The 23,020-nt window shown below is 59.2% G+C and overlaps 1 protein-coding gene across 1 annotated transcript in view; it reads left to right on the top strand.

The window, feature by feature from the left end:
* Nucleotides 1-863: 863 nt before the first annotated feature.
* Nucleotides 864-23,020, top strand: part of CACNA1I (calcium voltage-gated channel subunit alpha1 I) — a 112,267-nt gene continuing 90,110 nt past the window's right edge. The window contains exons 1-2 of the mRNA XM_049115065.1: nucleotides 864-991; nucleotides 11,791-12,049. Of these exons, the coding sequence (XP_048971022.1) occupies nucleotides 11,812-12,049 (238 nt within the window). The 5' untranslated portion in view covers nucleotides 864-991; nucleotides 11,791-11,811. The remainder of the gene's footprint in view (nucleotides 992-11,790; nucleotides 12,050-23,020) is intronic.

Raw genomic sequence — 23,020 nt, 5'->3', positions numbered from 1 at the left:
GCTGCCCGGGCCCTAGAGCCGCCTTTGGAGCCCAGTGGCAGCCTGCTCCACCATTTCCGAGCCGTGGCCTCAGCTGGGCAGCGCCCCTCCTGGGCGGTGGAGCCCCCCCCCCCCCATCTCACAGTACCTGGGTGAGAATCCAAAGTGTTACGCGCGGAGCAGGCACCTGGGACCCGAGGGTGGTCGGTCATGGGGTCCCTCCCTCCTTGCGCATGACGCAGCCCCTGGAGAGGACCCTCCCCCGGCGCGCCCCTGAATTGCGGGGAGAGGCGGCGAGGCCGGGGCTTCCTGCCCTCGGGGGCGGCGTGGGGGCTCAGCCGCCGCCGGAGCCTGTCTGTCGCCTCCCGCCTCCCCCCGGCGTCCCGCGCCTGCAGCTTTCCCCGAAGACATTTGGTGTCAGTATAAGGACGGCTTTGCCTCGCACGCGGCGCGGCTCGGTCTCGCCGCCGCCGCACGTCCCCGCACCGCCGGGCGCTCGGGCTCCTCCGCAGCCCCCGCCGCGCGCAGACCCCGCGCCTCGAGCCCGCGGCCGGAGGCGCGAGCCCAGCCGAGCCGGGACCGGCCCCGACCCCGCGCCGCCGCCGCCGCCGCGCGGTCCTCCCGGGCCCCCGCCCCGCCCCGCCCCGCCCCCGCCGGGTCCCGGCGCCCCCGCCCCCCGGCCCGGCCCCGGCCCCGGAGCGCCGCGCTCCCGCCCGCCCGCCGCCCGCCGCCCGCCGCGCGCTCCAACTCCCGCGCCGTCCGCCGCTCGTCCGCGCCGCCGGCTCCGCGCCGCTGCCCCAGGCTCGCCGCCCTCCCGCCATGGCCCGGGCCCCGGGGCCCGCCGCCCCCCGCCCGCCGCCCCGCGCGCCCCAGGGGCTCAGCTGATCCTGAACCGGCGGGGGGCGGCGGCGGCTGGCGGGGCCGGGGTCCCTGCCTCTCCGGCTGCGGGGCACGCGGCGTCCCCGCGCCTCCACCCGGACGACCCCTGCTGCCCTGCCGGGTCCATGCGCAGGTAGGTGGGGGCGGGGGCTCCGCTCCGAGGCCGGTTCTTAGCGCGTCGGGTCTGTGGCTCTGAGGCGTTTGTTTGTTTGCTTCTGGGACCGATTCCCCACCCCCGCCCCCCGCCCCCGCGCCCCGCGGCCCCGACACACGCGTGCCCAGCGGGTCGGCCCCTCCCGTGCTGTCGGGCAGGTGCCTCGGGAGGAAGGACGGGAAACTTTGACCGGTCCCTTCTCCAAGGCCACGAAAGTTCTCTCGGTGCCGACGCCGAAGCCGCGAGCCGGCGCCGCAGAAATGGATTCAACAAGTCAGGCTGCCGGCGGGGGTCCGGGCTGGGTCCGGGCTGGGTCCGGGCTGGGTCCGGCCGTCCCGCCGCCCCGCGGTCCCGCCGCTGCTGCGGCTCTGCGGCCACCGGCCCAGGGCGGTGTCGGCGTCCAGAGGGCTGCGCCGGGCGGGCTGGCGGAGGGACGGTAGCAGCGGGGGATTGGATGGGGGAAGCCGGCGGCCCAACTTTCCTGGAGGCAGAGGTGGTGGTGGGCCGGCGGGTCAGCACCTGGGGGGACTCAAGGCTTCACTGCAGGAAGCCAGGCCGGGGGCTGGAGCGGGACTCTAGGGGGTAAAAGAAATCCTCGGCAGGTTGGGGCTGGTTATATAATGAGTGTTTATGATGATTGGGTTTTAATTGTCTGCTGGGTGGTGTGTCGGGGGATGTGGGGGGCAAGAGGCTTTGGCAGGGGGTGGGCAGGCCTCTTGGGGGGGGAGCATATGCCCGGGGAGGGGGCTTTTGGATGGGCCCAGGCTGAGGTATCAGTGAGCCGCTCTGCTTGTGTCTTTCTCCTCCTTTCGGGGTCCTGGGGGGCTCTAAGCCGGGCATGAGGCTGGCATGTGGGGAGACCTCTGAGCCATATCCTGGCTGTGTGAGTCTGTGTTCTGGGTCCAGGTGTGTGTGTGTGTGAGAGAGAGAGAGAATGAGAGGGACAGAGAGAAAGCTTGCTTGCGTCTGTGCCTGTATGGTGTGATGGGGTCTGACACGCCATGTGAGGAATGTCCTAGGGCTGGAGTGCTCAGGTTGGCCTGAGCAGGGAGCGGGGCTGTCCTTCTGTCTCTCACGGTCCTGAGGATTCACCCAGCAGATACTGGCGCCACCTGGGAGCCGGGATGCTGTGCAGATAGGGATGTGGGGCCATGGGCTGGGCCCGCAGGAAAGGGTCTGGCCCAGGAGTTCAGGCCTGCTTCCCGAGGCTGCAATCCTCAGGCCCTGCCCACACTGTCAAGTCACCTCTTGGATCAATATTTCTCCTCAGCCCCAAGGACTGGCTTTGGAAACTCGTCCACCCTTCAGGATAAACTTTTTGTTCAGACTACAGGACCTGGGCTGGGCTGGGGACAGGGTGGGGAGTCCGGCTACCTTCCTGTCCCCTTCCTGCCTCCACCATCCAGGCTGAGCCAGAGGGAGGGGATGCCAGTGGGTGACAGGGTAGGGCGACACAGAGTAGGGACCAATTCTGAGGCTGCAGTCGGGGGAGGAAGAGGAAGAGGGAGGAGCACATCCTGGGGGGGTGGTGCTGAGCCGTCTGGCACCAAATTCATGAGGCCCCGGGCACACATGCCCCAGAGAGCCTGAGCCCCACACCGAGTCCCTGCACTCTCTTGCTGGCTGCTCAGAGCCTGCCCCTGGGCACCCCGAGGGGCAGCTTTGGGGAGGGGCTAGAGGGTTGGCAGGAGGCCCCTCCTGGGTCCTTCCCACCCATTCTAGGTGCTTCTGAGAGGGCATCTTCTAGGCCCACCAGGGGGCACCAGGCAGCAGTTCCCCAGTCCAGGTGCCCTGACTCCCCTTGACCTTGGGTGGGCATGTGGGGGCAGAGGTGGCTGTGAGAACTGCTCCTCTCTCAGCCTCCATCATGGGCTCCAGACGGACTCCTCCAGGGAGCCCACAGCCAAGCGGGGAGCAGTTTGGGGACAGCTGTGACTGCAGCTCCTCTGCCTCCTGTACCGGATCCACACCCTGAGTGCAGGGCGTCACCACCTGTGACTCCCCCAGGCCCCTTCATCATGCCGCCTCCACTGCCATCTCTGCCACCCTCACCCCGTGCCCTGCACCCCAAGTGGGACTCCCCTGGGGCTCAGCCCTCCCGGGAAAGTCTGTTTCTGGACACCACTTGGGTTCTCCCCCACCCTGGAAGAGCTCCCGCCCCCAGGCAGCTTCTGAATGCTTGCCAAGGTGACAAAGCAGGCTCTCGTGGGGCTCCTGGATTCCCGGCCGCCTCCCCCTCTGCCCGCTTGTTCTCCGAGTGCCCAGCCCCCAGCTCAGGGTGCTCAGACACTACCACAGCGTCTGGAAGGAGGGGATGCCAGGCTGGGTGTGGGGGTCCAGGGAGCCGCCGGCAGGCTGTAGGGAGAGCAGGGTCCTCCTGCGCTCTTCTCCATCTCCTTTCCTCCTCCCTGCTTCCTTTCTTGTCCTTCCTTCGCCGCTGCTCCTTTCTGACCCCTCTCCTCCCTCCAGTTCTTTTCTGCAGAATGTTTTCTTCAAGCATGTTCCCAGGATCTGCTCCTGCCTTGTTCCCTCAACCCTGTGTCCACCGTCCAGGGCGCCCTGGGTGTGCGGTCGGTGTGTCCGTGCCCCGGGATCCACCGTCTGTGGCTCTCGGTAGAGGGTGTGTGTGTGTGGGTGTGTGTGCATCTGTAGGTCCGTGGGTCCAAGGATCTGCAGATCTGTGGGTGTACGTGTCTGTGCATCTGTGATGTGTGGAGCCTTGGATCCATGGGTCTGTAGGTCCGTGGGCCTGTGGATGCTGATATCCAGGAAGATGTGGGCTCAGTCTCTCCCCCTCATGGCTGCCAGTCTGAGGAAGGAAGAAAACAAAGCCGATTCCCTTTTCTCTCTCTCCTGTATTTATGAAGCACCTACTATGTGCCAACCCCTGTTCTGGTTGCTGGGGGACACAGCGGTGAACAACAGGGAGCAGATAACATCTGCCCCAGTGCCCCTGGGGTGGGGGGCCCAGGGCCTCCTCTGGGCCAGGTGCTGTGTGGGCACATGGATGCAGGGCCTGGCTTTCTCTTGTGCCCTTGGCCGGGAGACCGGGACTCTGCTTGGTGTGTAGGCGACGCAGCCTGGGGAGGGCTTGAAGGCACAAGGTGTTTGGATGTCCTCGAACGGGAGTGAGGGGCTTTGGGGGCTCGTTGAGCAGGACCGGATAAGAGGGGGGTGGTTTCTCCAGGATGGAGGCCAGGGTCTTTCAGGGCTGGAAGTCAGCGCCGACGTAGCCCTGCCTCACAGACCTCTCCCTTCATGTCAGAGCCCTACCTCTGCCAGTTGCCCCCTTTTCTGTACTCTGGCCATGGTGGTCTCACTGGTGATGCATTTTGAGAATAGGGTCAGGCTTTCCTCTCTCCTCTTCATTGACTGCCGGTCCTGATGAGCAGGGCGGGCCACAGGCAGCTCTCTGTCGGTCCAGGGACGGAGGCCTTCTCCCCGGGATCCCTCAGCTCTTGTCCTAGTGGGGAGGAGAGACAAGAGCAAGTTCATGATCATGGGCATGGCCCAGAGGAGCAAGGCCTGGGGGAGAGTCAGCTTCTTGTACAAGTGGGACCATTCCTTTCACCTTAAAGGATTTCTGTGAGGCTTAGAAGTGTCTCTGCAGGGCCTAGCATGGGGCCTGGTACAGAGAACTGAAACTGTTTTGCCTTCATGAAGGTACTTTCCAGTTCTCTCCCCCCGTTTGCTATCCCGTTAGTGAGGTAGACAAGGAATCCCGTTCTGCATTTTATACACGAGGATGTGAAGCTTGATGAGGCGGTGTGGTGCAGCGAGAGTGGCGCTGGGCCCCGAGCCCGGGCACTGAGACTCCTGATCCAGTGCTCTTCCTTCTAGAATGACCTCCCTCCCTCCAGGGACCCCATTCACTCTCATTTTTTAGCTGAAGTAAGACCCAAGGCCCTCATTACTGCAGAATGAGTAAAAATGATCAGCAGAGTCGCCTGCTGGGAAATGTTCAAACACACTGATGGAGACTCTAATACAGTCTCGCTGGCTGGCACTAGTCATAAGGCTGAGAGCTGACAGTGACAATGTCTAGTGACAGACATGTGGACAGGTAATGGGGGTGGGTGTGCTGCGGTGGCCTGTCTACCGCCCGATCTGGATGACCCTTTAACTGGCAACAAGGATTTGGGTCTTCCAGATCCAACGCTTAGCTCTTTCAAGTAGCTAAGTAGCTCTTGACCCTGGGAAAATCCCTTAACCTTTTTTTTTTTTTCCCTTAACCTTTCTGGGCCTCAGTTTACCTACCTATAAAGCGGAGAGAGCAAAAACACTTTGCTGGATTTTTTTTTTTTTTAAGATTTTATTTATTTATTCATGAGAGACACACAGAGAGGCAGAGATGCAGGCAGAGGGAGAAGCAGGCTCCCTGCGGGGAGCCCGATGTGGGACCCCAGGATCACGCCCTGAGCCAAAGGCAGACACGCTTAACCGCTAGGCCACCCGGGCATCCCTGCTTTGCTGGATTGTAAAGAGCTGCCTGGCACGTAGTAAGTGCTCAACTAATAATGTTGTCTCTGACTCTTGTTAGCCACCACGGGAGGGGGTTCCGAGCCAATTCATTGAACACTGTGAAGCTGGGAGCGGGGTTGGCTGTTGATTTTGGTGACAGGCCTAAGATGACTGCAGTGTGTGCAGGCAGAGAGGGCAAGTTCTGTGTCAGGTCATGCATCCGGGGCCATCTTTGAGCCATTCATCTTTAGGCTACAGGAGCCTTTGAAGAGGATCTGAGGGGGCCAGTAGACCGCATACACTGTAGATGCTGCAGTCTGACTGGGTTGGCAGCCAGGCTCTGGGGCTCCCCGGCTACAACAAAAGACGACTCCACTGCAGAATCAGGCAGGTGACCTCTCTGCTCTTCTCTGGACTATTTGGTGCCAATCTGGTCCTGCCCTTTTGCAGGAAAGTAAGCAAACTTGAGTGTGACTGGGGACGGGTCCCAAAGAGTAGATGATCTGGAAATGTCGCCCAAGGAGTGGTTGAGGGAGCTGGTGACAAGAGGCCCTGGGGCAGATGAGGCTCCGGGGTGGGCGGGCTGTCGTCATGCATCTGCAGGGCTGTCATGCAGAAGAGGGAGCAGACAGAGGGTTCCAGGGGCTCTGGGATGCCGGCTGAAAGATTCTGGGAGGCGCATTTCCCACAGCCCCATAAAGACCTTTCTACAGGCCGCCAGATGCCGGCTCTGCACTGGCGAGCATGAGTGTGTGTGAGTGTGTGTGTGAATATGAGTGTGTGAGGTGCGTGTTTGGGTCTGTGTGAGTACACGCGGTGTGTGTGAGTGTGAGAGTACATGCCTGGTTGTGTACATCTGTGAGTGCGCGAATGGATGTGTGTGTGTGAGTACGCGCGCGTGTGTGTGTGATCTTTGTGCTGATGAGCATGTGGTGACCAACTACGCCCCTTTGGGGATCCCATTCTTTTCAGAGACTCCTGTGTGGAGCTCTGAGGTCATAGGAGTCTAAAACCAGCCGCTGTGTTTCTGGGGCTTCTGAGTTCCGGGATTCTGGAATTCCACGGCTGACCCACTGACAAGCACAGGAGACCGTCACAGGGCCTACCACGTGCTGGCTCGGTGTCTGGTGGTGCAGCCAGGTGCTCACAGTGTCGCCCCAGCTCGTCCTCCCAGTGGTCCCGCCATGGAAGAGTTGTCACCATCACTTTGTAGTCAGGATCACTGAGGGCCACTGCCGGGCTGAGTGGTGTGCCAAGGTGGATTGGTGTCAGAGCTGGGACTCTGGCACAGTCTTGGCTTCTGGCGTGTGCTCTGAAATACCATGCTATAGAATCTGAGGTTATTGTAGCTAATATTGTGAGCTTCTAAGGTTCTGGATGATTCTAAGATACTCTGATTCTGAGATTCCTAGAATCTGGTATTCCCAGAATGAATTTGTTGCTTATTGTCCTAGCTACGACATTAGCTGATGTGTTGATGTGTGGTCATTGATAAAGGAATAAACAAGTTGTCTGCCTGTGTGTGCCCGTGAACACACAAACACACACACACACACAAGTGCATGCATATGCGTGTATACACACGTGCTCACGCGTGTGCACGTGCACACATCGCCTGGGGTGACCAGGCTAAGCCTCCTGTCTTTCTCCACCAGCGCTCTGAGCTCTGCAGACAAAAGGCCTCTCCTCACCATACTCCAAGGGCTCTGGAAGATTCTGGGAGCCAGATTTCCCCACAGACTTGGGAAGACTTGCAGGGTCTTCGTCCACACTGGGGCTCTTGGCTGCACAAGCAGCCACATGGGTACTGTCTGCGGACTTAGCTTGGGAAGGAAGGCCTGGTTCCAGGACACCTTTTCCTGTCCCAGGGTGGTGTCTGTTAATGTTCAGTGCTTAGGTTCGGGAGTGGGAGTTGACTCTGCTCTATACCAGCTGAGTGAGAATGGGCCTTGCTGAACTTCTCTGGGTCCCAGTTTCTTTCTTCATAAAGTAGAAATAAGGATGGTTTGTACCTTAGCGTTCTGGGGTAGAAATGGACATAAATGATGCATGGTGGTGAGGGTGGTGATGGTGGTGATGATGGTGATAAAGGTGATGGTGATGATGGTGGTGGTGGTGATGATGGTGATACGGGTGATGGTGATGATGGTGGTGGTGATGGTGGTGGTGGTGGTGATGATGATGATAAGGGTGGTGGTGGTGAGGGTGGTGAGGGTGGTGAGGGTGGTGGTGGTGATGGTGATGGTGATGATGATGATGGTGGTGGTGGTGTTGATGGTGATAATGGTGATAGTTATGATGATAAGGGTGATGGTGGTGATGATGATAGTGATAGTGGTGATGGTGGTGATGGTGATGATGTTGATAATGGTGATGGTGATGATGGAGATGGTGATGGTGGTAGTGGTGATGGTAGTGATGGTAGTTATGGCAGAGAGAGATCTGGGATGGCAGCCCCTGGGGATGTCACAGCTGGCCTCATGTATGCTTGGACATCTACCTTCATGGGTCTTAGAGAGCCTTCCCATCCACATCATGTGGGACCTGCTGATGCAGCAGAAAGAGGGCTGAACTTTATGAAGAGAAAGGCTGAGGCTCCAAGAGGCTGGTGGAGTCAGGGGTGCAGAGTGTGAGTTCCAGTCACAGTGAGGTTCTGCTCCTGCCTCTGCACTTGCTCACGGAGACCAGTCCAGTTACCACCCCGTAGCCTGGTGGCCCCACTCTTGGAATACTTACAAGGAGGAGGCTCAGGATGTGGAGGCTGCTCAGACTCTGGGGCCAGAGGGACCTGAGTTTGAGTCCATCAATGCTGTCACCTAAAGCCAGTCTTCTCATCCCCATGAGGCTCCATTTTCAGACAGGTTGGAGCCCCGGGGAGCCCAGCTGCCAACCTCTCAAGAGCTTCCTGCCATAGGCAGCTGGGCGGCTGGGGACCAGAACAGGGCTTCAGGGCACAGGCCAGAGGGAATTGGGACTAAAGGAAGCAGAGAGAGTGGCACCCTGAGTGGGCCCTGGGGAGCAGGTCAGAGGGTGGAGGTTGGGTGGGCACTGGGGAGCAGGTCAGAGGGTTGAGGCTGAGTGGGCACTGGGGGGCAGGTCAGAGGGTTGAGGCTGAGTGGGCACTGGGAAGCAGGTCAGAGAGTGGAGGCTGGGTGGGCACTGGGGGTCAGGTCAGAGGGTGGAGGTTGGGTGGGCATTGGGGAGCTGGTCAGAGGGTGGAGGCTGAGTGGGCACTGGGAGCAGGTCAGAGGGTGAAGGCTGGTGGGCACTGGGAACAGGTCAGAGGGTGGAGGCTGAGTGGGAACTGGGAGCAGGTTGGAGGGTGAAGGCTGGTGGGCACTGGGAAGCAGGTCAGAGGGTGGAGGCTGAGTGGGCACTGGGAAGCAGGTCAGAGGGTGGAGGCTGGTGGGCACTGGGGAATGGGTTGGGGTGGTGGCCTGGGCAGTAGTGGCCTCTAGGAGTCCTGCAGTGAGGTGGGAGAGGTGTGAGGACAGAAGACCACACAGTGTGACAGCCTTCCACAAGGCCAAGTGAGGCAAAAAGCAAGTTAGGACGGAGTGGACATGGCTGAGAGCAAGGGGGGGCGGGCATCTGCTGTTCTAGAGGCCGCGGCGCTCTTTGAACCCATGTGGCTGCGGGAAGGGGTTTGGAGGTGCCAGGTGGGGTGGCATCGGGACCAACCCAGGGCCAGGCTTTTTTCCTCTAAAATATGTCTCCAATCCACCCCATTCTTCCCACCTCCACCAGTATCCGGGCAGGGCCAGCCCATCCTTCCCACCTCCTTTTGGCCCTCCCTGCCCTACCCCTGCCCCTCCACTCACTCTCCCTTCCTCCTGCCCGGAGGAGGGATGGCTTAAAGGCACAGACCAGAGCACACCCCTCCCTGCCTAAAACGCTCCTGTGGCTTCCCGTTGCACTTGGGGAATACACTGCGAGCTCCTTCCGTGCACTCACCGCGGGCCCTGCCAGACACTCATTTCATCCCCTCCCAGGCTCTGGGCTTGGCACACTGGCCTCATTCCTCTCCCCTAAATGCACCGAGCTCATTCCAGCCTCCATCTCTGCACATGCTGTTCCTTCTACCTGGAGTGCTCGTCCTACAGATCACACGTGGCCAGTGCCTTCTGGTTCCTGTTTTGATCTTCGGTGTCTCTCTCCCTCCAGGAGATGCTTTCCCCACTCCCACCTTTCTCCCTTGTTTGTTTACTTCCCAGCACGTTTTATTAACTTATTCAGTGAATATTGGTTGAGCACCTAGTGTGTTCCAGGCACTGTTCTAGGCACTGGGTGGGGGGCTGCAACGGTGAACGAGGTGGCCCGCAGTCCCCCGGCTCTCTTACAGCCTTCTTTCAGATTGGGCAGGCAGCCGCTAAGTCATAAAGATATAAATACATAAATTAAACGGCATGTTTGGTGGTGATAAGGGCTCTGGAACCCAGAGGGAGAGAAATTAATTGACTCGTGTGTCTCTCTCCCTTGCTGGGGCGTCAGCTGAACGGGGGCTGCTGCCAAGCTGCTGTCTTATTCACTGGCGTAGCTGCAGAGCCGGTGCAGCACCTGCACGTAGTAGGTGCTCAGGAAATGTTTCCTGGACAAATGAATCGTCAGGGCCTGGGGGAGCAGGGCGTGGGAGCTGGAGGAGAGAGTGTCCCAGGGAACGGGGTGACCGGAGGTGGAGGAGGCGGCCGGTCCTCTGGGGCCCCAGGACATCCAGCGCGGCTGAAGCAAGGGTCCGGCAGAGGGACGGTGGGCTCCAAGGCGGGCACGGCGGTGGGCAGACCCAGAGCCACCCTGGGGAGGCGGTGGGCAGACCCAGAGCCACCCTGGGGACGAGGTTTTGCAGCCCAGGGGTTGACACATGGCAGGCTGAGTCGCCTGAAAGCTTATGTAAGGCCCACGGCCGTTTTTCTGGAACTGGATGGAGCTTGGGAGGAAAACTCTGCGTCCCTGACCAGCCGGGTAAAGTGGCAGGAGGTGCCAACTCCCGCCTGTCGCCCCCGGGAGCCAGAGAAATGTCCAAACGCATCAGCTCTGGGCAGCTCAGCAGCCGCGGGCGGCAGCCCTCTGGGTGAGCACCAGGAGTGTAGTTTCCATCTCCAGCTCCCATCGCCCAGCCTGGCACGGTCGGGGTCCCAGGGCCCGGGCACCCTGGCACGTGACAATTCAGGGACCGGTGGCCTCTCGGATGAGGTGGTGAGGGGGCAGGCCCTGAGGAGTGGCTGTCTCCCTACCTGTCCGTGGGCCAGCCGTGTCGGGGCGCCAGGCTAGGCATGGTCAGCTGTCGGAGAATCGGGGGGCCAGTGCCGGGACTGTGGCATCTAAGCGTGCCCTAGTTCTACGCTTGGGGCAGTGTGAGGCCATGAGGTGCCACTTCCTTCTCTGGGTCTGTTTCTCCATCTGCGCAGCCGCGTTCCTGGAGTTGTTGGAAGGCTCAGGTGAGACCAGGATGCGCAAGTAACCCCTGAGCTGAAGTCGGGAGCAGCTATGTGGTTTGCAGGGCTCACTGCCCAGTGAAACGGGGCAGGGGGGGCTGATCAAACAGTTATTAAGAATTTCAGGTTGGTGACAACAGGGCATTAAACCCAGAGCGGGGCCCTTCTGAGCATGGAGTCCTGGGTGGCCGCCCAGGTCACATCCCAGGAAGCCAGCCCTGGGGGCGCTGTTGTCCCTCTGCTGTGACCAGGCTGTGTGTCTGTGCCGTCCCTTCTCTGGGCCTCAGTTTCTCTGGCTGTAAGGCAAAGAGCTTGGTGCGCAAGGTCCCTGCGTTGTCACTTTTGTGAGGTGGTGGGTGGGATCCTTGGGCTCCACTGTAGGTCCCAGCTCAGGTGTCACTGCCTCAGGGAAGCCTGCCTTGGTTCCCTCCAGGCTTGCCCAGCTGCCTTGGTGTCTGGCTCCGCAGCATGCCAACCTCTCGGTTGTTAACGCGTGTCATCCTGGCAGTGACGTCTGATGTACAGTAACTTCTCCTTTCTTCCTACAAATTTTCTTCTCTTCGGTGATGCAGTAAATATACAACCGTAGCCTCATTTAAAACAACAACAACAACTCAACTAATGTCACAACTCCATTCTAAGCGGGTCTTATTCTCACTCTTCATCTCCGCAAACTGTGGCTGAGCAGAGTTGACCAGACTTGCCCCAGGACCACTCTCTGGAAGTGGATTCTGACCCAGGTGCATCCGGGCCCTCAGCTCTTTTCTAATCCTCTTGGCAGAGTGACCCTGGGACCTGAGGCCACACTGTCTGGGCTGCGTTCCCTTGTGGGAGAAGGCGGGTTGCCAAGCCCCCCCTGCCACGCGCCCCCATCTTCCCCCCCAGGGCTCCCTGCTCAGCGCCGACATGGCTGAGAGCTCCCCGCCGCCCTCCTCCTCGTCTGCCACCGCCCCAGCAGCTGAGCCCGGAGTAACGGAGCAGCCGGGGCCCCAGAGCCCCCCTCCCTCCCCTCCAGGCCCGGAGGAGCCCCTGGATGGAGCCGATCCTGAAGTCCCTCACCCGGACCTGGCGCCGGTTGCCTTCTTCTGTCTGCGACAGACCACCAGCCCCCGGAACTGGTGCATCAAGATGGTGTGTAACCCATATCCTTTGTGTGGTGGGGCCAAGCTCTTCCCTGTTGGAGACCTGCTTGTCACACCTGCCTTTGGTTGGGAGCGAGCTCAGGTTGGTGGGTCTCGGGAGACATCGGGGCATGGAGGGCATCCTGCCGATGTGAACGTTCTGGAAGTCTTGATGACTGCAGGGCTTGGTCCAGTGCCCGGCTGGCTCAGAAAGTCCTTGGGTGTGAGCCCCAGGTCTCTTCCCCAGGGACCGGGAATGCAGAGTGAAGTCAGACCCTGGCCCATGACTCAGCTTCCTTCTCCCGTTTGACTGACGGTGGCCTCTGGGTTGATGAGAGCCTGATGGGTCCCCGTGAGCGTGGTCCCAGAGGCAGCGGCAAGCAGCCTCCTCACAGATCTTCCAGCCTCCACTTGCTGCCCCAAGCTCGTGTTGGCTCCTGCTAAAGTCCCTTTGCTGTTTCCCACTGTCCTGGAGGAGCAGAGCCAAGTCCTAACCCAGCCCCTCAGGCCACCTTACTTCTTACCCCTCTGCTTCCCCTGCCTTCTCCCGGGCCTCAGGGCCTTCTCACAGACTCTTTCTTTTGAAATGCTTTTCCTTTCCCTCTCCACCTGGCAAAATTCTTCACTACAACCTTCAGGTCACAGCGCATCACCTCCTCAGGGCTGCCTGCCGTGATTTCCCCCTCGGCCTCCCCACTTGTCACTCCCTAGCTGTGCCATTCTGAATGTAACATTTGCCTCCTCCAGGGTCCTGTCAGGGGAGCAGGACGGGGACCGAGCCTGTCTCGTTCCCTGCTGGACCCCAGCACCCCAGCATGGTGCCTGGCACACCGCGGGTGCTCCTTCTGGGTCGCTGGGTGCACATTGGCGAGGTCCGGGCCGAGTCCCCAGGAGTGAGCGGTGTTAGGTGGAGAGGGCGGTGGGGAGGAGGGTACATCGGGACCGAAGGCCTGGAGATGAGGGGAACCACGGCGGTTCGGTTTGTTGTGCTCGGAGTGGAGGACTGAGGGACAGTGTGGAGGGAGGAGGGGCGAGGGGAAAGGGGCGCTTGCAGGGCTGAGTGAGGAGCTGGCCTGCGTTCTCCGGGCAGCGGGAGCAGGCGAAGGTCACAGCACAGTTGTATGTGGAGCCATCAGTGTTGTAGAAGGACTGTCTCCGTGCAGTGTAGAAATAGATTGAGGGGTGAGCTGGGGGCTGGGGGCGGGGAGGAGGAGGTTCTGGGACCCGGACATGGTGGCCTCTGGGTTTTGGGCTCTCCCCAAGCAGAACAGAGGCTCTACTGGTGCTCGAGGCCACGCAGGGTGGCGTCTGAGCCCAACTCTGGACACCCGGGCCACCTGGGATGCAGGCCGGGGTAGGGAGGTGGCCCCCCAAGGAAGGCTGCTGACCTCCCTGCTGTGGAGGGGGCTGGGTGATGACCTTGGAAACCGGAGGGTCTCTGCTGGAGCAGGTGGAGTGTGGGTCCCGGTGCCCCTAGGTGGGTGGAGGGCCACAAGCCAGATGTTCCTTCTGTAGGACGGCTCAGGAGGTTTCAGGTATGTTAGAGGGTCTGCTCAATAACTCTGCTCCCCCAGTGCTCACTGACGTCAGCCCTGGGATCATGGAGCTGACAGCTAGCTGGTCTCCCCTGGGGAGCTCCCAGGAGTGGGGGATGCAGGCACCATCCATGGGGACAGTTTTAGTACAGTATGTTGGGGAACCCTTAGAGGCCTGTAGCATGGGGGCTGGGGGGTGGTCAGGCCAGGAAAAGAGAGACCACAGGAGCTTTGGGCCTCTGAGGGAGAGAAAGGCTTACTGGAGGACCAGGGAGATGATGGGACCATGTCACAGACACCTTGCCTGGGTGGGACAAGGGCTGATTCTGGCTCTGCCATTTGGGTGCTGTGTGACTTTGGGAAAGTTACTTTACCTCTCTGAGCCGCATATGGATTTAGACAGTCAAGACCGGGACTGGGCTGGAGGTAGAGGCATGGCTCAGATGACCTTGATCCAGGAGTGTGACCCATCTCACTGTCTGACACATCTGGCACATCTGGCTGGGCCAAAGCAGCACAAAGCTGGCCCAAATATCTTAGAAGCCCCTGGATGGAAAACACATCTGAGTCCTGTCTGCCATAAACTAGGTGTGTGACTTTGGGCAGTTCTTTCTCTCTGAGCCTCCGTGTCTCTACTGAAAAAGAAGGGTGTGGGTGAGATGGCCTCTTCTAACCTTGGGAGCCTGGGGTGCCAGCCACACTTGCCCTCACCCGTGACCTCAGGCACTCTGGGCCCTGGGCACCGAGCAGCCCACGGAGACCCCTCCAGGTTGCCACATTTCTGGCGTGTTGAGTAAACAGAGTCCCGGGGCCCTCTGGCATCTGTGTCCTCACCATCCCTCTGGGCTCCACCCTCAGTGCAGGTTGGGGGCCTGGGCTTGGGAGTCGCAGTGAGGCTGGCCCCAGGAGGGGAGGGGAGGAGTCCTGCTCCTGGGCAGAGCTGGACTTGGTCCTGTGTCTCGGGGAGGGCCCTGGGTCCAAGTGTGTGGGAGCCGCCTGGGGGAGGAGTGCTGCCTCCTTCAGGAGGGACTCCCCAACACTGGGAGCCGCTCAGAGCATTATTGGGCTCCCCAGGCCCTGTGACAGAGGCTGCCGAGGCTGGGGTGAAGGACACAGGTGGTTCAGGTCTCTGCCTCCTGGACCAAAGCTCTGATGACTCCAGAGTGGAGCAGCTTCAGAAGTGTCAACTTCTGGGAGCCTCAGACTTGAAGCTTCTGTGATTGAGTCGAAGGGTTTGGAGTGAGATTGAAGGCTCATTGACAATGAAATTCCAAGCCTCTGTGATTCAAAGCTTGTAAAGTTCTGTGTCTTTTTTATTTTTTTTTTAGTTCTGTGTTTTAAAGAGGGCGTGAGTCTAAGATTTGGTGGCCGTGGTGGTATGTGTTTGGAAGTCCAAGGCCCTGAGATTCTAGGCTTTGTGAATAGGATTGTTCAGCTGAGTCGGCTGATGGGAGAGAGGCCAAGGCAGGTTTCTGCAAATGCAGGCCCAGGAGACCTTGGCATCAGCAGGGAGGGGCCCTGGAGCACAGACTTGACCGTGGGTACATTCAGGGTGGGCTTTAGGGTCTTGGTGTGTGTGTTGCAGAAGGTGTCTTTTTTATTTTTTTAAGATTTTATTTATTTATTCATGACACACACACACACACACACACACACACACACACACACACACACAGATGGAGACACAGGCAGAGGGAGAAGCAGGTTCCCTGCAAGGAGCCTGATGGGGACTCGATCCCAGGACTTCAGGATCATGGCCTCAGCCAAAAGCATATGCTCAACTGCTAAGACACCCAGGTGCCCCTAGGGGTGTCTTTGATCAGGCACTGAGGGCTCTAGGACTCGCTCCTGGCTGGAATCCTCCCTTCCTCCCCTCTTTCTTGGGGAGGAGCTCTGGGAAGGGGCCGTGCTTAACCAGGTGCTCCTTGGTGGGGGGCACTGTTGGCATATTGGCTGTGACAGTATTTTGTGATCCAGACTGTCTTGCATATTATAGGGTATTTGGTGTTCTTGGCCCCTAAATATTAGTAGGTAGTGGCCCCTAATCATTGTGACAACCCCAAATGACCTTTCACATCTCCAGACTCTGCACCATTCTGCTTCCCAAAGGAATGATGGACATGTAGGCGTCAGGGTCAGGCTAGCAGGAACAGCTATCAGGACCGGCAGGCAGGCCTGGGACTGGGGCAGGGCAGGGTGGCAGGGTCTGCTCAGAAAGACTGTCCCGAGCACTAGTGTTCCTGGTGCTTGAGGGGCGCTGGCTCAGAGCCAGCGGTCCTTTGAAACCTGGTGTTCCCTGACTCAGCTCCTCACCCAGCCCAGAGCCCGACCCTGAATTGCCTCCTGACTCACTGGAGAGCCAGAAGAGGCCACTGGGTCTGAGCCCGGCGGGAAGGGGCGCTCACCCACATGTCAGCACCGCTCCCTGCCAGGCTGGGCCTTGAGCATGCATCGTAGGCCAGGGTTTCAGCTGGGAAGTCTCCGCATCTGAAATGTCGAGGGGTTGGCTGTGCTGTTCGACTCATGGGTAGGTGGCATGTGGCGTGTGGAAACTGCTGGGGACCTGAGTCAGACAGACCCAGGGGCTCATTCTGCCTTTTATTTGCTCTGTGAAGATGGGCCAGCTTTTTTTTTTTTTTTTTTTTTTAAAGATTTTATTTGTCTGTTTATTTGAGAGAGTGAGAGAGAGCTGGCGAGCACAAGCAGGGCCAAAGGGCAGAGGGAGAGGGAGAGGGGGAAGCAGACTCCCCGTTGAGCGTGACACAGGGCTCATGCTTGATCCCAGGACTCCGGGATCATGGCCTGAGCTGAAGGCAAATACCCGGGCGCCCCCATGGGCCAGTTTTTTAAACCTTTCTAAGCTCCATTTTCCCTGCTGTCAAATGGGGGTGGTTGCACCTCCTTCCTAGAAGTGTGCTGAAGACCAAAGGAGTCCACAAGGCGTATGTGAAAATGGAGTTCTGGGGACTCCTGGGTGGCTCAGAGGTTGAGCATCTGCCTTCAGCTCAGGGCATGATCCCAGGGTCCTGGGATCGAGTCCTGCATCGGGCTCCCAACACAGGGAGCCTGCTTCTCCCTCCACCTCTGCCTCTGCTTCTGGGTGTGTGTCTCTCATGAATAAATAAATAAAATCTTAGAAAAAAAAAAAGAAAAAGAAAATAGAGTTCCGGAGACTAAGAACACTGCCGCGCATGTGGTCATCACTCCTGTTAACTGTGCTCAAAGGTGACCGGGGCCCTCACGTAGAAGGGAGCAAAGCCTTCGCTCGGGATAGAGCCAGTGAGACGTCAGGCATCAAGCCTTTAGATAGAACGTCACGCCTTCAGAGGATATTGTTTTCAGGGAAAATCAGACTCGAGCTGTGTTACTTTGGGAAATCTGTGCCGGTTCCGCCGCTAGTACTCCCGGCCCCATCCGTGCAGGCACCGGTCACCGGTGGGCCACGCGGACTGCAGCCCGGCACCCCTGGTGGCGTGACCCGCCAGCTGGACACCTCCCTATTTAGGAGGCTGCCCGGCTGCATGTGGGAGGAGGGCCAGTGGTGGGTGTCCTGCTCTAGTTTGCCCTCCCAGCTCTGGGTTCCCAGCCCTATCATGGATGGTTACAGATGATTCGAGAAGCCTTCTTTTTTTGAGAAGACGCCTTTGAAGCACCCAGCACTGTGCCCAGCACAGAGGAGGTGCTCGGGGTGAGGGTAAGGACTGGCGCTCCCGGTGCTCAACTGCATTCGCTTTGCTGCATTGACACCTGTGGCCCCCCCCCAGACGTGCCGTCACGGCCTCATTTTGCACATGGGGAAGGCGAGGCTCAGAGAGGTCGAGAAACTTATTGCGTGTCGCACAGCCAGGAGGTAGTAGAGCTGGGAGGAAAACCTCGATTTCTCTGAATCCCCAGCCTCAGCTTTTATCCAGGACACCGCGGCCACCTGCCGAGTCTGGAGGAGCGCCCGGCTCTCCACGCTCCACCCAGGGCCCAGGGCGGGGAGATTTGCTATCGTAGTTGCAGGTGGCAGCGGGGAGGGTCTCCCCGGGTTTGGGCAGCCGCCTCTGTGGTGCCCTGGGGCCGTCCCCTGAGGGGTGTGCAGCCCCCCCCACCCCCAGGGCTGCCTCCCCCGCACCTGCCAGCGCTGAGCCAGCGCCTGTGCTGCGCAGAGCAGCCGTGCGTGGTGGGAAGCCAGTGGGCTGTGGAGGCGCCTGTGCTGGGCGGCGGGCCTGGGCAGGAGGAGGGGCCGCCCGTGACCTTGGATGTGTCACCGCCCCCGCCCTGCCCGGACCCTCAGTCTCCCTGTCTGCAGGATGGGAGAGCTGGACAGTGAGGCTGGGAAGGGGCTGGTGGGGAACCCGCCTCCTCGGGAAGCATTTCAGTGTCTGCAGGGAGCCCCTGGGCGCTGTGTTCCTTGTGGGTGGGCTCCCTCCCTCTGTGCTTGTGGCCGTGGTCCTGGCTCTCACCTGTCCCCCGGGGCCCCCTTCTGTCTGCTTCTGGTCCCCTGCCTGGCTCCCGCCCTCTGCTTGCTCTTGCTAAGTCCACCTGGCAGAGACCCTCACTGTGCAGACCCTCGCCCTTGCCTGTCACTGGGCGAGAGGAGGGCAGGGCCCGTAGTCTCATCATAGCTCAGGCCTTGTGCTGTGCATTCTGGGGGTTCAGCATGTTTGTTGGAGGAACCCCTTCATGAGATCACTCGACAAGCCTCTACTGAGAGGGTGCCACGCACCAGCCATGCACAGAGGACAGCTGTGACCATTTTGTGCAAGGGAAGGTGACTCTGGCTCCCTGGGACAGGCGTCAGTCGGAAGCCCATCCAGAGAAGGCACCTGTGGGGTGGTGATGAGGAATGATGGTGACCCAGGGTGCTGGCGGAGCTTGAAGAGGGGGGGTCCAGGTGCCAGTGTCTCTGCCTTGGGGTTGGTGTTGGGAGAGGGCTCAGATGACCCCAGGGACTGTGGCTTGTGTGAGTGTGGATGAAGACCTGCTCCTGGCTTCTTGGCCAAGAGGCCTTTGCCTTTGCCAGGCTTCTGTTTGCTCATCTGTGAGGTGGGACCACAGCAACTCCGGGTTGGGAATGTCAGGGAGTCAAGTGACAATTCCAGGGCAAGTGCTGGCTGGTCTCCTATGGTGGTTAGGAGCAGCAGCTGTGGGCACACTGGGGCCAGTGGGGGAGCTGTGGGGACCTTCCTGGGGTGGCTCAGGACAAGGGTCCTGAAGGTGGCGGCACCTGGGCCCCAAGTCTTTGATGATGGTCTGAGAAGCCTGTGGGCCTGGCTGCCAGGCAGAGAGGCTGTCGGTGGCTGGTGAGGGCTGGCTTCTGGGAGGGGGAGGGCAGGAAGGATGGGCAGTGGGAGGAGGAGAAAACCTGGGAAGCCCCAAATGTGAAGGAGAGAAGGGGGTGTCACCTGCAGGAAGACCCCCCTCCCATCACCCTGCTACGCCCAATCCAATCATCTGGGCCACCCTCCCGTCTCTGGGCATGCTCCCTCTCAGTCTTGTGGCACCAGACGGGGCCTCTGGCCCCCCAGATAAAGGCCTCTAGGACCCTTCTGTGGGTTTTTAACTATCAGAAAGTCCTGCTTTAATCTAACCTCCATCCTCCTGCCCTGAGCCCTTTCCCTGTGGCTGGGCTGTTGGGAATGTGTGAGTTTTTCTGTCTCCTTCTATCTAAACAGACGGCTCCTGGGATCGCACCCCAAATGCCCACTGACAAGGTGGCATGCCCTCCCTCCCCTCGTGAAGAGAGCACCAGCCGGGAGCCCGGAGTTGTGCGACGTGGGCAGTCACCTGTGCCCTGGACCCAGTCTCTCCTCCCCACCTGGCCTTCCTCCTCAGGGGCTCCTGGGGCTCCCTGTATGGAAGGGGTCCGCCACCCACAGAGTGCCTCGTGCCCAGGAGAGGCTGTTGTCTCCCTCCCTGCCTCCTTTCATTTGTTTACTCATTCTTTCCTCATTCAGAAACCTTCTGGCTCCCTGTGGTCCCCAGAATAGTCTCACTTAGCCTGGTTGTGGGTCCTTCCACGGTCTGCCCGGCTGTCCTCCAGCCACCGTCCCGTTCTTTCTCTTCATGCTCTCTGTTCTTTTTTTTTTCCCTAAAGATCTTATTTATTTATTCATAAGACACACTGAGAGAGGCAGAGACACAGGCAGAGGGAGAAGCAGGCGCCATGCAGGGAGCCCGATGCGGGACTCCATCCCAGGACCCCGGGATCACCTGAGCCGAAGGCAGACACTCAACCACTGAGCCACCCAGGGCCCCCTGGGGAAAGGGTTCTTTAGGGGAGGGTGCCCCCCTCCTCAGCCCTGGGCTAATGAGAATGCCCAGATGGGTGGCCAGTGTTGCTGGAAGAAACAACACATGTCTTGGAAATTGTCCGCTTCCCTCCATCTGGTGTAGAGAAGGTTTGTTTTTCTCAGAAGTAAGGTCAGCATCGAGCTGTGCCCTCCGGATGCTTCTGGTGGCTGGAGTGGATGTCGCAGTGTCCGTTGGTCAGCAGGGTGGGTTGGACAGCCAGGACTCTGGCTGGGCCAGTGGGAGCCTGATCCCCAGGCAACCTCTGGCACCATCGCTTGGAGATTTCTGTGCAAAGAGAGCTATAGGTGGAGAGGCTGCCCATGACCCAACCTGAGGGCATTGGTGAGGCCTGCCGGGAGGGGGGCATTTGGCCTGGGTCTTGCCGCATGAGGAGGAGTTTTCCAAAAGCACAGTTGAAGGACAGGGTTCCAGGCAGAGAGACTAGTAGGGAGAGCAGTGAGGAGTGTAGTGTGGCTGGCACAGGGTGAGGCGTGTGCTGGGTAGCAGGTGTCACGTGCCAGTCTAGAGCTTGTTCTTGATCTTGGGGGACACTGGGAAACCATTAATGGGTGTCCAGCAGGGATGGGATATGGTTAAATTTGTTTGGTAGAATGGTCACTCCTGGAGCAGAATGGAGGATGCTTGAGGGAAAGAGAGACCTGGAGACCAAACCGTAGACTCCTGAAACAAATATTGATTGATGGTTGATTGATTGAGCAAGCGTTTCCTGAAGCCCAGCTCTGTGTTGGCCCCTCTTCTACACTTGAGTGGAGGTGCCCTCGGGCTGTTTAGCCATGTTGGGTGGAGCCTCGGAATTCCAGGCTGGGATCCTCTGTGGTGACCCTGAGGAGTCCCTAGCCTGATGGGCGAGGCAGAGCCAGCCCCACATCATACTCCTGTGAAGCCAAGTGGGGTGAAGGCTGGGCAGAGGGACCTGCAGGGTGGCTGTGACCACCAGGAGGATGGAGTGGTCCATCTTTCCTGACTGGGGATGCTTCTGGAACCTTCTGATGAAGAAGGAGGCCTCAAAGCCAGAGCAGGAGAGTCTCTGATCCGGGAGAGGTGGAGGGAGGTGGGGATGGCATGCCCACTGAGGAAAATGGGGTCACCCATTTTCACTCTGGGGTCACTCTGGGGTCACCCAGGATGCTGGTAACATCTGGTGTGTGGGCTGGGAGAGGAATGGGGTGGATGCTGAGCAGGGAAGGACATTTGGGGTCCAGATTTGGGGGACAAACGGGGAGGTTGCACCAGGAGGCCCACCTGCGTGGGGGAAGCGTCTCATCTCAGCAGCTCAGGTGGCTCTCGAGGGGCCCAGAGAGTCTTGTCCAGGGCCGAGGTGGCCCGTGGGGGGCGCCGGGGCAGGAGCCCAGGGCGTGTGCCACCCCAGAGACCTGACCGCAAGGCTAGTTGTAATTGATAGTGAGCAGGAGAATTACAAAGAGGCCTGGCTGGCTAATGAAGTGTCAGCCCCCTCCTGGGGCATTTAAAACATGATTGGATTTTCATTAGTCCATCCTGCCTGGGCTTCGGAGTCTGTGTCAGAAGCCAGCTTTGACCTGTCACCTCCCTCGGACCGCCTCGCCATCCTGTTGGGAGACAAACGGCCCCATTGGTTTCTCTACCAGAGAAATCGATCCGTCTTTTTAATCAGCCGGAATGTCTCCCTGCTAATCTCGCCCCAGCTCTCCTGTGGGGCTGCCTTCCGCATTTCTGGCATTTCTGGCCCCGTCTGCCCTGTGGAACTGTGCTCTGGTCTCCCTCTTGTCTCCCCAAGTTCAAATCCCGATGCTGGCGCTTCCTGCTGTGTGATACTGTGCAGACAGCTCGACCTCTCTGGGTGACAGTTTCTATCTGAGAAAGCAGGAGGAGGCGGCTTGGCTGACCGCGAGGTGCTGTGGGTGCTGGCGGGGAAAGGGCCAGGGTGGAGGGGGTGGGAACAGGGTGCCCAAGGTCTGCACCTGGCTTCCCCTAGACAGTGGTGGGGGCGGCTCTCAGCTGCACCTCCACATCGAGTGAGGAGATGCTTGGGGATCGACTGTCCCCCAAGGTCTAGTCTGGGCTCCACCAATTGCAAGCTCCGTGACCTCAGGCAGGTCACTTCTCCCCTCTGTCAGTTTCTTCATCCATAAAATTGTGGTGTGGGGAGGTGAGGCTACATCAGTGATGTCCAGTCGGGGATCATTTTGCCCCCAGGGGACATCTGGTAATGTGTGGAGGCATTCTTGGTTGTCACAACTTGGGGAGGTTGTGCTGTTGGTTTCTAGCGGATAAAGACCAAATATTCTACAAGGCACAGGACAGCTTCTCATGGCAAAGAATTATCAGGTCCTAAATGTCAATGGTGCCAAGGCCAGGAAACCCTGGGATCTCCTGAAGCTCTGAAGGTATGGGCACAGTATGGAGCCTGGGGCTTTGGGTGAGGAGGGTGGAAACTGAGATGGGGAATCTCTGAAGGAGGAAGAGAGGACAGTGCGGAGTCCCAACCTGAAAGTTTCCTGTGATCGTATAAACCTGGGTTTGGATCCTAGAGCTGCCATTTACTAGAGTGTCACATTTCCAACCGCCTTCCCGTACACCCACCCGTCCATCGCCTCACCTGTCCATCTCCCTAATCCATCCATGCATCCATCCCTCTTTCCATCTCTCCATCTCTCCATCTTTCCATCTCTCTCTCTCTCTTTTTAAAGATTTTAATTTGTTTATTCATGAGAGACACAGAGAGAAAGAGAGGCAGAGACACAAGCAGAGGAAGTAGCAGGCTCCCTGCAGGGAGCCCGACGTGGGACTCTATCCTGGGTCTCCAGGGTCACACCCTGGGCCGAAGGCAGCACTAAACCGCTGAGCCACCCGGGCTGCCCCTTTCCATCTCTTCATCCATTCATCTGCTCATTGACCCATCTACCTGACTGTTGCATTCAAGCATTCATTCCCCTGCTTCTTGACCATCCACCCATTCAATCATCCATAGACCCAAGGCCCCACCCCATGCTCCTATCTATCCATCTATCAACCGATCCGCTCATCCATCCTTTTGCTTGTTTGGCAGATACTTCTTGGTCAACATACCTGCCCCAATCTCTCATCCACCCTGCTGCATGTTCAATGCCCAGTCAAGCCCTCTTCTTGTACTATCTACAGGGCTTTTTGTACTTTACTTATTCTCCTCACCTAGACTGT

Source organism: Canis lupus, chromosome 10, assembly GCF_003254725.2.
Source record: "Canis lupus dingo isolate Sandy chromosome 10, ASM325472v2, whole genome shotgun sequence".
Classification (NCBI taxonomy): Eukaryota; Metazoa; Chordata; class Mammalia; order Carnivora; family Canidae; genus Canis; species Canis lupus.
The sequence above is the reverse complement of the archived record's forward strand: the minus strand, read 5'-3'. Positions and strand labels throughout refer to the sequence as shown.